Source organism: Tenrec ecaudatus, chromosome 1 (assembly GCF_050624435.1).
Source record: "Tenrec ecaudatus isolate mTenEca1 chromosome 1, mTenEca1.hap1, whole genome shotgun sequence".
NCBI classification, from domain to species: Eukaryota; Metazoa; Chordata; class Mammalia; order Afrosoricida; family Tenrecidae; genus Tenrec; species Tenrec ecaudatus.
Window position 1 is genome coordinate 316,628,964 of NC_134530.1, and position 12,568 is coordinate 316,641,531.

The 12,568-nt window shown below is 40.4% G+C and overlaps 1 protein-coding gene across 1 annotated transcript; it reads left to right on the plus strand.

Moving 5' to 3' along the window:
- Positions 1-3,059: 3,059 nt before the first annotated feature.
- Positions 3,060-11,496, plus strand: PRL (prolactin). Its single transcript, XM_075540743.1, has 5 exons — positions 3,060-3,087; positions 5,327-5,508; positions 6,740-6,847; positions 9,053-9,232; positions 11,305-11,496. Exons 1-5 carry the CDS (start codon positions 3,060-3,062, stop codon positions 11,494-11,496), a joined length of 690 nt encoding a protein of 229 aa, XP_075396858.1.
- Positions 11,497-12,568: the final 1,072 nt, after the last annotated feature.

Sequence of the window (12,568 nt, forward strand, 5' to 3'; positions counted from 1 at the left end):
AGGTTTGTCTTATCCTGGCTATCGACGAAAGTTGCAAAACCCTTAAATCCAGAGATGAAGTTGTCAGTTCTGGCGGCAGACAATTCAATTCTCATGATTCTAGGAAAGCGGGGAATGTAGGGCAGCATTAATTTTTTTCTGCCACGTTGCTCTGCTCTATTAATAATTCAGAATTTTGCAATCCAGACGTAAAAATGTAGAGCGAATATATGTGTGTGGAATCCTGACCCAGTTTTTAGAGTGATGGAGTCTAACCCATGATATGCCTGTGACTCAAAATCCAGGCCTGTTTCAACCAAGGCGCCAAGGAAGACGGTTTAATTCACTAACTTCAGTGTTTGTAAGATAAGTGAGACCTTCTAAGAGGGTTTCATCAGATAGATGTTGCAGTACATGTGTGCTCTAAATAAGCATTTTGTTGTTCTCAGGTGTTGGGGAGGCAGTTCTGACTTACAACGTCCCTATGTATACTGGAACCAAACACTGCCCTGGCTGGTGACATCCTCACAATTGTTCTTATGTTCAAGTGCATTGTTACAACCACTGTGCAGCTCCATCTTCCTGAGGCCCTCTCTTTGTTGCCTCTGCCCCTCTACTTGACCAAAGATGATGTCCTTCTTCAGGGACTGATCGTTCCTGAGAGCATGTCGAACGTAAGTGAAGCTAGGGTATGCGCTCTTCACTCTAAGGCATATTCTGGCTATACTTCTTCCAACAAAGGCATGTTTCATCTTCTGGCTGCTGACAGTATCTCAATATTGTGTGCCAAAATCATAATTCAAACAGACCAATTGTTCTTCAGTCTTCATCGTTCATTTTCTAGCTTTTGCATGCATTGAAAATATTGGCATTTGAACATATCATGGTTGGTTTCAGCTGTACCTTAATACTTGATGTGATATCTTTGATGATTATTATTTGAAAGAGATATTGCGAAGTAGAGTTGCCTTATGTAACCAATCATTTGATTTGTTGATTGCTGTGTCATGGGGGTTGATTGTGAATCCAGGAAAGAAAAAAACACCTTCTTGATAAATTCAATATGTTCTCAATTTATTGTGATTTTGCTTATTGATCGAGTTGTAATCATTTTTTCCTTATGTTTAGGTGTAATCCCAACTGAAAGCTGTAGTCCTCTTTGATTTCAGCAAGCCAGGTGTCATCTGCATACCTGGTTGTTAATGAGCCTTTCTCCATCTTGATGCCCATGTTCTTTGTAGATCCCAACTTCTCGGATTATTTTCTCAACATACAGATTGAATAACTATGGTGAAAGGACACAACTCCTTTCCTGATTTAAACAACTCTTGTGTTATTAGAAGAACTGATTCTTAGTAAATGTAAAAATCCTACAAGAACACAAGTATGTATTCTGAAATCTTCATTCTTCTCAAGGCCATTCATGGTTTGTTACGGTCCATGCAGGTGAATACCTTTGCATAGTCCACAAAACATCGGTAAGCATCTCTCTAGTTTTCTCTGATTCCAGCCAAGATCCTTCTGTCATTAGTTAGGGCATCTCTCATTCCACATCCTCTTTTAAACCCTGCTTGCATTTCTGGCAGCTCTCTGGTCATGTACTACTGTAATGGTTGTTTCAGTTTCTGTCTTCTAACTTATCTTCATCAAAACTTTACTTGCTGCAACATAAATTGATGATGTTTGATAATTTCTGCATTTTAGAGAAATTCAGTGGCATAAGAAGTGATTGGTTTTCAACGATCAGGTCAGCCACAGTTTGCTCCAGGAAATGCAAGATGACATCAGAATTAAAGGTCATTGGCTGATTTGCATGACCCCACCACTTGGACTCTAAATGAGAGAAAGTCGTCAATAACTCAATCTGTATTCATTATAAACATTTCTGGTAGGAAATCTTTCAAAGGTGAATGGAACTTTTCAGCCCATGAAAAATGAATTTTTGTCACTTCGGCCCAGAGTGGCTCTGAGTCAGAGAAGGCAGAGGATCAAAAGTTAATGACAGGTTATCCCTCCTTCTCCTTTAGGACAGCGGGAATGATTGCCTTGCGATTCGGTCTACTACATCATCTAGCAGGATGAGTGTGAATGTGCTCTGTGTGTGTGTGTGTGTGTGTGTTTGCCTTTGAAAATCACTGTCACTTGCCCAAAATAAACTCTATACTCAGCGGTGGCATCCATTCATTCTAGAACAAGTATGGGTGCACGACAATATTTGATCAATGATTTATTTTCCAACCTTCCTCATAGCCTTCCCCATTTCTCTTGAGGCAATAATCCCTTTGATGTCTAAGTGGACTAATTACTTCTTCTATAGCATCATCGCTTCATTTATCTAAGTCTTGTTCCTTAATCTGCAAACTAGGAACGGAAATGTAACGTTACCTTCATTTTTAAATCAAAAGAGATTAACAAAGAAGAACACAATTTATAAGTATCGTGTATTTATGTCCATTTTTAAAAAGACAAACAAGAATGTGCAAAAAAGGCTATATATATAAAATATATATATGAAATATGCAAGGGAAAAGTAATCAGAGCCTAATTGGCAACTGGAAATCATAGGGTTGTTATGCCTCGTTGTAGGGTATCCATTTTGAAATCTTAACTTCACTTAGGAATCTTGATTAACCCTTGACGGATGCACAAAACTATCATATAAGTGAAATAGCATGCCCTGTAGTCTAAAACCTGCATAGAAAAGAAATGACAAATGTCAAAGTACTGGCCTTTTGGGGTAGGATTGTAGTTGCTCCCCCAACATAAACTAGTCTCCAGGTCTCACCATCATCATTTCTTTCATTTCCCTTTGATCTAATTAATCAAAATCCTTCCTAGAATGTTCATTCCTAGGCAGTATGTCTTCCTGAATATGAATCAAAATAAAATACCATTTGATGTTTGAAATTATGGGGGTAATCTCAGTGACGGAAATGGATGACCAGGTTAAGGGAAGGAATCTCTGATGAATATATTCATGAAGATGCCAAAGACTTATAAAGCCCATACCTGGGGACAAGAAGGCTGTAGAAGGTCCAGATCTTCTCCAGTGACGGGTCATCCCTGCAAGCATCACCACAATGGACAACAAAGGGTCCTCGCCGAAAGGTATGTGCAACCGTGAATCCAATCATTGGCTTTATCGATACTCCTTGGGTGAATACTGCTTTGAAATTGTAGCTAGTGGTGTGTTGGCTAAAGTTATCGGGTGTACAGTTGTTAGAAATGTGGGGTAAGCAGAAGTACAGGGACATGGTGAGAAAGAATCATGGTTCTCAACCAGGGGTGATTGCTCCACCCCAGAGGACATTTCCATTGGAATAATTGGCATCTGCCGGGTAGGAGCAAGGGGGTCAGATATTCTTCAGACAAGGTACATAGCACCCCTCCACAAGACGGGGTTACACTTGCAGAGACCCAAATACTGACGTTGGGAAACAGCGCTTTGACTAGAAAATGACCAGATGAGTTCACAGGACCACTGGTTCCCCCTTCCAGAAGATAGAATGCTGTGCCCAAGGTTTTTACGTGGATTGGCAAAGCTGAATCAATCTGATCAAAACAAAACAGAGCACATTCAATTCTAAAGCCAGGATGTGCACAAGGATAGCAGACATGCCTCTAATACTAGTTCGTCGATTGGCTGAACCCCAATGACATCCCAATACAAGAAACAGGTTGGTAATAACTAATTGCCTATACTTTCTTGTGGTACCTTGGCAAGGAAAGAAAATTAGTATCAAGCAGAAACTTTATATTCTGAATCAAAAACAAAAATAGGCTGCTATTTTTATCACCTTGCATTGTGACAACGCTTTAAATGATAAATGTGCAGACAAAAGCACTCGGAATTTTTAAAATGCCTATCCATTATATGAATCTCTGGGGTTACTCTTCTAATTTCTCTATCTATAAAACTCTCTTATTTACACATGTAGATAAAGGACACATCCAGCCACATCACAGGACTAGAACATATATCAAATAAAGTTTTCAGAGGTATCATGTTTGGGGAAAATTTAATGGGTGTGTTGTGGATGATCTCACTAAATTTTATATTTTTTCATTAAACAATCAAAGGGCTATTTAGTTACACTCTGTCCAAATTGTCTTTAGGCCTTTTTTTCATACATACATTTTTAGCTTAACAGTTTATCTTGGACATTTCCAGCTGCATTTATTAGTGAAAACTTTTTATTCTGATGGCAAAATTTAGAGACTTCATTTCTCATAAACGCAGATTTATATCAGATATCCTTTTGGAGTAGTTTCAATGAAAGTAAAACTGTATTTTAACCTGTGTGCTCCATAGACTTTCTTTCTGTTTAAAGGTACACATTGTTGATATCTTAGATATGAAAGTGGGTGTTTATAACTATAGCAGAAAAAAATAGCAAAATCAAGTCTCCTAAGCCTTCTGCTATCATCTCATCCAAGGCAGTATTGTTCTGGGGCAGTAATGGCAGTGACCTTAGCAAACACTGAGCCCCATATATAGATCCATGGGTCTGTCGAATGTGACAAGGCAGAGTGAAAAATCTGTAGTGTTGTAGTGTTGGCTTCCTGCCTCCTTGACACCTGCTCATGATAATGGGACATCCGGAACCTCTCGAAGCTATCTGTTTCAATAGAATGTGAGGGTAATACGGAAGGTCCAGAGAACCTCACAGCGTTATTGCTAAATCAAATGCAAAAATCTCAGCAACCTTTGGTAAAATGCCCAATCAAATGAATGGGATTATTCTGGTAAACTAGCAGGTCCTGACTAGAGCATCCTTTACAAGGTAGAATCCCATTCGCATTCGCGGTTAATAAGCCATCAATCACACAATAATCTTTTTCCGCCTCAAAAATGATAATAAACAAACTAAGGGTGCTCTCCTGCACATTTGATTTCTAACATTCAAGGTTTGGGCAACATAGAGTTAAAACAAAAAAAAAAGATTGCAAATTCTTGGAGCGTCCCGGGGTGCTGCAAATGCTTCAGAAACTCCCCGTACTTTCTACTACCTGAAGAGAGTGGCCTGGACCCCGGGCTCAAAATTAATTTAAGTTCCCAATGTTTGCGAAGTCCAGAAGCACTTCTGGGAGCAATACCAAAATGCACGGAGTCACCTGCTTCTCAAACTCTTATCTCTGTGCAAATATAATTATATATCTAAATTTACACAGTGGAAGGTGTTGATTCTCTACGCCCCCCACCCCCCACCCGCCCTACTCGGCTATTAGAGTGCCCCAAAATGCAGCCAGAGACCGTGGGAGCAAGCAGGCTTCCTTCCACAGGATTGCTTTTTATATTCTCGGTGAATAGATTGTCTCAGCCTGGCTCGTGTTTTTACTTGAGCAGGGTCACTCCTGCTGCTGCTGCTGCTGCTGTCGAACCTGCTCCTGTGCCAGGGTGTGACCTCTCTGCCCATCTGTCCCAGCGGGGCTGTCAACTGCCAGGTGTCTCTCCGGGACCTGTTTGACCGAGCAGTCATCCTGTCTCACTACATCCATAATCTGTCCTCAGAAATGTTCAACGAATTCGTAAGTCCTGAGCTTCTCACTTCCTCCCCAGGGGAACCTTCTCCTGAGTGAAAGGGCTTCAAGCTGAAACCAGACAACTTCGGGGCTCACATTCCAAAGGCCACTTGCTCCTCTATTGGTGAAAGAGGAGACCGTGGGTGGTGGGGATACTTAATGCGCTGAGCTGTTAACCGAAGGTTGAGCGTTCGAGTCTACCCAGGAACATTTTGGAAGAAATGCCTCATAGTCTAACTCCAGAACATTAAAACCCCTCTGAGACACAGGGGGTTGATGTGCACAGAATCAACTAGATGGGAGCTGGTTTGGGGCTGGAAGAAGGCACCCGTTAAAGGCTAAGTAGAATGAATGGGACAGGTCGATAACTTCTCGGTGTTCCAGTATTTTCCCAAAGAGTGTAAGCTCAAAGTAATCTTTCTGTACTTCAGGTCTCTAATTGCAGCAGAAAGTGCTTTAGAAGTAGGACCAATTATTCTCTTTCTGACGGAAGAACCTTTGAACGTGTCAGGAAAGCACTTTTCATTCAACGGAGATGCAGGCAATAGACTACTTCCAAGTAAACCAAACAGCGTCCGCAGAGGACAGAAAGCAGCGTTCGCCTGCAGTTATTCTTAGACACTTAGAGACTTTGCTCTTGTCCTCATCCGTCACTAGCCATCGCTTGTCTTCTAGATCCCCCAGTAATCACTCAAAATTGCACAAGAGTTTGCTAAATGCTATTTTGTTCTTCACCAATAGAGGAGCTCACTGTTTGTCTTCTTCTTGTCCTATCAGTTGCTAAAATCATCTGTCCTCTTCCCTCTGACTTATGGTCACAGTCAACCAAGCTGTATTCAGCACTTAGGATGAACATGGGACAGTACACAGTGTGCGGATTCAGAGGTCAATCAAAGGAAAGTTATCAATGTATAATGCCTCTTAAGACAAGCGTGTCAACTCTGACCCACTGCAAACAAGAGATGGAGTAGGTAGACAGGTCTATCTATATATACACTATGACATTTGGCTCAAATATTAAATACTAAATTAAAGCATTCATGGCTTTCTTCCCCCCCCCGCCCCCCTAGTTTTGGTGTTTCCTCTCCAAAGAGTAAAAAAGTGACATTCGTTTAAATGTTTTGAAGCTCTCATTTAATTAGAAAGATGCCTATCAAATGTACGAACATTTTCTTGGTGGGTTCATCTCTTCATGTCTAAACAACCACCACTCTTGCATCTCATTGACGGTTTCTAGGACAGACGGTATGCCCAGGGCCGTGGGTTCATAACCAAGGCCATCAACAGCTGCCATACCTCTTCGCTCTCTACTCCGGAAGACAAGGAACAAGCCCAGCAGATCCATGTGAGTCTCTTTTCCATCTTTTTACCTAGGCACCTGTGTTGCTCAGCTGTAATTTACTACTGCCGCTCTAGGAGGTCATGGCAACCGTGTATGCAGAGAACAGAGAAGAAAGAATAGCAGTGGAAGACATGTCACATTGTGAGGTTGAGACAATGGGGAAAGTCAGTCAAGTGCTAGCATGGCATTGAACGGACTATCTCTATGCTGTCTACAGAACCAACATGGGTGGAACCAATGCTTTATAGTTGAATTTCAGATAGTAGATGGCATGGAACCTTAGTGTGAATTGGAGTCGACATCAGAATGCAGGGTTTGTAAAATGTATACAGGGTGAGAAATGCAAATGCAGTAGAAATTCAAGTGCTGTATTACATATAACTAATGAATCCCACGTAGACGACATTTAATTTTACTGACCATGAAACTCTGAGCCATGTCCTTCTAGACTCAAAGTCTCTTCCAGTTCTGCTTACTTCTCTGCAACCTTAGTTCATTATTCTTCTCACTCCTCTGCCACTATTCACTTAATTTTAAGACACCTCTCAAAGTAATCCTGCAGAATGATATATATTGCTTCTCACAGCTTGAATTATTGCCTCTGTCCCGATGACAACAAATTGTACCTATCAAACCCTGATCATTTATCTGAACTTCATTTTTCCTTAATCTTTATAATCAATGTCCTTCTGATTTAGTGCAATAGCCATGGTTTTGACATGATATAAGACAAACATTTTACATATATATCCCACACATACACACTGTTCTCTCTTGTAACATTTTATTAACAGCACCAGTATTTATTCTGTTTGTTAATCCCATTAATAATAATCAGGCCAGAGGTAAGATGAAGACAGAAAGGAAAACTGAAAAGGACCAAGGAGAAATCAAACATTTATTGAGAGCTACTACATTTTCAGACACATTACAAAGGACCCTGTGTGCATTACTAAGTTCCATCCTCATAATCACCCTAAATTATGAAGGACTCTTTTCTTGCTGAGATAAGGAAACGGAGGTTCCAAGGGGTTGTGGAATTCACTTCTCCACTCACATGGTTGGTCAACAGTGAAGTCAGGCTCCATCCAATACAAAACCTTCATACTTAATTATTATACAATAATTCTCCCAGAAAAACCACTCACTCTCTGCCCTGCACCTTTTTCTACCTCCTTTCTTCCTTACACGGGGCCTGAATACATTTCCTGTGCGGTGTCAATCCACTCCTTCTTTACATTTCTTTCCACTAACGCTAGACCAGGGCAAGGGATCAGCATCTCTGAACTCACTGCCAGTTGATGCCTGCTCATAGCACCTCTAGAAGACAGAGCCCAGCTGTGAGCTTATGAGACTGTCAGTCTTCGTGGGAATAGACAGCCTCATCCTTCTCCCGAGGAGCAGCTGCTGGTTTAGAACTCTTGGCCTTGCAGTTAGCAGCCCAACTCGTGACTCACAACTCCACCAGGCCTCCTTCGACATCAGCATAGCAAGCACTGTGTAGATGATTGTATTCATTTCCTATGAGTGAATCCTCAGAGGATGGCTCATATAAGTTATCTGGGCCCATTTTCATGGACAGTGATGGAATCTCTCTCACCTGAATCAGGTAGTTCAGGCACATACATGCTCTGTGTCAACCAAACTCATTGGTTTTTTCTCATGGACAAATAGATAGAAACAAATGTTCTGAGCAGACAGATAGGAGAATTTCGGAGGGAAAACAAAATTCTTTGTGTTATGAATCAGAACTCTCCTTAGAAGGAACAATTTCTTTAAAAGTCAGATTCTTATGTTGTTACTACTTTAATAAATGATGGGACAATACCAGAGCCCTAGTGGTTCAGGGGTCACACAATTGGATGCTAACCAAAAGGTTGGCAGTTCAAACCCACTGCACTGCTGCTCTGCAGGTGAACAGACCTGGCGGTCAATACCAATAAAGATTATAGCGTAGAATACTCCATGGGGGCAGTTGTACTGTCTCATATAGGACCACAGTGAGTTGGAAGCAACTCGATAGCCTACAACAACAAATACTCCTATCGCTTAAATTTTACAGGTATACACCTCATTTTATCCACAGAAGTATGTTTGCATGCACGTTGACATAACAAAGATACATGTTAGGTCTGTCTCTCTCAGCAAATTCGCATATCAGTAAGCATGCAGTTTCACACTGATTTATTTTATTTTATCACTGTGTAGCATGAAGACCTTTTGAATCTGGTCCTAAAAGTGTTGCGTTCCTGGAACGACCCCCTGTATCATTTGGTCTCCGAAGTGCGTGGCATGGAAGAAGCTCCCGATGCGATCCTGTCCAGAGCCATTGAAATCGAGGAGCAAAACAAACGGCTTCTAGAGGGAATGGAGAAGATAGTTGGCCAGGTGAGCTACACCTTCCTTCATTTTCTCATCAGTGGAAATGTTGCAATCTGTGATGGGCAATGGGCTTCTCCAGATCGCACTGTGCAAGAATGAAATTTAAGCACTGTAGATTCTAGATTGCTATTCAATAAAGTGAAAGCAGAGTAATCCATGGAACAGGTGGGCCCTAGTTGAGGGCATATTCAAGTTATGACAAACAGCACACAGGACTGTCCTTTATTTTAAAAGTTCTTTTTTAGTACATCTTATTAATATTATGTATATACTAAAATATATCTGTAAGTTTATGTATAACATTTCAAACCGCAAAAGGCAAATAAAGATCTTCTTTTAAAGATACTGATAACCAAAGGCAGTAATAATAAAACATTTCAAAGCAGTTACCTAACCTTCATGGAAATGACAGAACCCTATTGTAAGTTGTGGACTACCTATAGTAGAGCCGGTGGCAATTGAATGCTACACTCCTGCTGTGATATCTATCAGGGACAGCATTCCCTATGTTGCATAAGAAGCATTAAAGGATTGCCTTTCCAAAGAATTGTCTCTTCCTGAAGGCAGGTGGTTTGAATCCTTCAGGGAGAGAACACTAGAGACCAGAATCAGCAAGATAAATGGTCCCTCAAATAATTTCATTTTCTCTAAACACCAAAAATTGTGAGTTAGAAAGGACAAGAGAGCTTCAGAATCACATGGACGATTCCCCGCAAGGCTGGGTTTCAAAAGGTCACCAGAAAAGAAGAAAGTCCCTCTGTCTATTTTTGGAGGTTTGTTTTGTTTTGTAATTTATAGAAGGTTGTCTCATTGTAATTTTTTGTCTTGAGGTCCTAGAATCAAACATATTTAACTCTACAAATAATTTGTCATCTTTAAACTGAGCTCGTATTTGCAGCATGTGTTTCTATTCAGTTGGGATAATTTTAACATTAGTGAGAGAAAAGCTTTCTGAAGTTCAGAAATAATGCATCATCTAAAGAAAAATATATGATTACAGGAATAATAACAGGGGCAATTTTATGTTTCTTATTGTGTTCTAAGTACATGTTATCATGTATCATTTTTGTCATTTTCATGGGAGAAGAATATATTCAACACAAACACAAAGCACATTTTAACCTTGGAAAGTCTGAGCTAAAATAACTTTTCAAGTTGTGTTCTTCATTTCAGTTGGCCTATTTTCTGGGGTCATGATTTAATTTCTTCTATAATGCTTCATTTTCTGTTCTGTTTTATCACTATTTATTTGTTTATTCCTGTTTATATCATTTCCAATGCACAGTAAATTTTCATCCTAATGCTCAAGCACCCAATACAAAGAGCCAGAAAGCAAACCAACAATATCTGCAGTGTTTGGATATTGTGTCCTTTGATATTCTTTGAAAAAATATATGTACATATACAAATGAATAATTGCAAATAGCTACATAAATAGCCTTTGAATTCTAGGAGGGAATCCTAGAGTAGAGAGAGCATAAGAGAGAGATTCTTACTCTGTAGTAAACAGTAAAGCAGGTCAACCACAATTCATATATAAGTACATTCCAAATTCCTTTTCATTCCTAAAGTTGCCAAGCTGTTTGCTCAGTCCCTAAGCCCCACTCCCCACCACCCCCTAACCCCCCTGAGATTCTAGGCTTGCACATGGAATCAAAGCAAACCCAACTTGTTGCCATCGTGTGGATTGTAATTCACAGTGACCCTAAAGGACAGGGTGAGTCTCACAGAACTGCCACTGTGGGTTTCCAAGAGTGTAAATATTGACAGGAGTGTAAGGTCTCATCTTTCTCTTGCAGGGCAGCGAATGGTTTCAAACTGCTGACTTTGTGGTTTAGAGAGATGTCTAGAGCTCCCTCCTTCCCGTTGCTCATCCATGTCACAGCACATGTGCATATCAGAATATTTCCTTTTGATAGCTGAGTAACATCCCATTGTATGGATACACCACTTTTATTAATCCCTTTAGCTATTGACGGACATTTTTTTCACTCAAGCTTAATTCAGCAACTACAAAGAAAACAGGTCAACTCACACTAATCCTGCTAATGCCCAGTCACTGTGTTTCTGGCGTCTAGGTTCATCCTGGAATCAAAGAAAACGAGGTCTATTCTGTCTGGTCAGGACTTCCATCTCTGCAGATGGCGGACGAAGAATCCCGTCTATTTGCTTTTTATAACCTGCTGCACTGCCTCCGCAGGGATTCACACAAGATTGACAACTACCTTAAGCTCCTCAAGTGCCGAATCGTCTACGACAGCAACTGCTGAGCCCATATCCAGCCCAGCAATGTCTGAAATGATTCCTAACAACCAATCCCATCACAAGTGTCTTGTAGTATTATAGCATCTTCCTGCATGTTTGGGTGTAGTGGGTCTCTTCTAATAAAATAAAATCTGACTCTAAAATCTAAAAGTCCCATTTGTCCAAGTTTCCTGTCTGCACATAATAGGAAATGAAAAGACAATATATGGCTACCATTGGGAAGCTCCTAGAAGAAAAACATTCACAAATAACAGAAGCTGACCTTGCAAATAAGGCAATTAACGGCTTACTTTAGAATCACAGTAAATTATTATTGGTCAAGTTATTCGAATCCAAGATCTAGCTAACTACTAATCAGGCTAGCTTTGCTTCAAAGAAGAATAAATCCTCAGATTTCTTTATTAAACCAACCACATATTATCAGCTCCCTTTCACAGTGTATGACAGCCAATATAAATACTATTGAACTGTGATGAACCCACATAGCTTGGGGTTTACTGAACCATCTAAAAGTAGTAGGATACAATCATAAAACAATTGTGTGTCTTTCTGATAATGATCTTCAAAAATGTTCTGCTAATGTCCCATGTTCTTAGCATCATCTTGAACAATCCTATAGAGTTCTAGTGACTCTAAATATAACCACTTGAGTTCAGTCTAGTGTCTGTGTTCATCTCATAGCCAATCGACGTGCTGTCTTCTCCTCCCCTATTGTTGATCCCTGAGTGGTGGGGATGGTTAACTGATCAACTACTAACTGAAAAGCTAGCGGTTTCAACCCATCCAGGGGCTCCTTGGATTGTCTGGAAATTGCCTTCTGAAAAAAAATCAATCTTAAAAACCCTAAGGAACCCTTCTTCTCTGCACCTTTAGGCTTGTCGGAGGTCAGAATCTACTAGACAACTGAGTATTGGCTCAAAGGCCCTAATAGAAAAGGAGACTGTGTCACTTTTTATGATGTTTTCTTTACCCTGCCGCATCTACATTCCCATTCCTCTAGCAGGTTGGGATAGAATAGAGGATTTCAGGAGAGCTGGAAACTTTCCAGCACCTCTTACTATTGTGGTGCTACTGCCT

What these genes read in the sequence shown, in the direction of transcription:
- PRL (XM_075540743.1), top strand. Translation starts at nt 3,060, where the DNA reads ATGGACAACAAAGGGTCCTCGCCGAAAG. An exon ending in AACAAGCCCAGCAGATCCAT is followed by an intron (nt 6,848 to 9,052) that starts GTGAGTCTCTTT and finishes ATCACTGTGTAG; the next exon opens with CATGAAGACCTTTTGAATCT. An exon ending in TGGAGAAGATAGTTGGCCAG is followed by an intron (nt 9,233 to 11,304) that starts GTGAGCTACACC and finishes TCTGGCGTCTAG; the next exon opens with GTTCATCCTGGAATCAAAGA.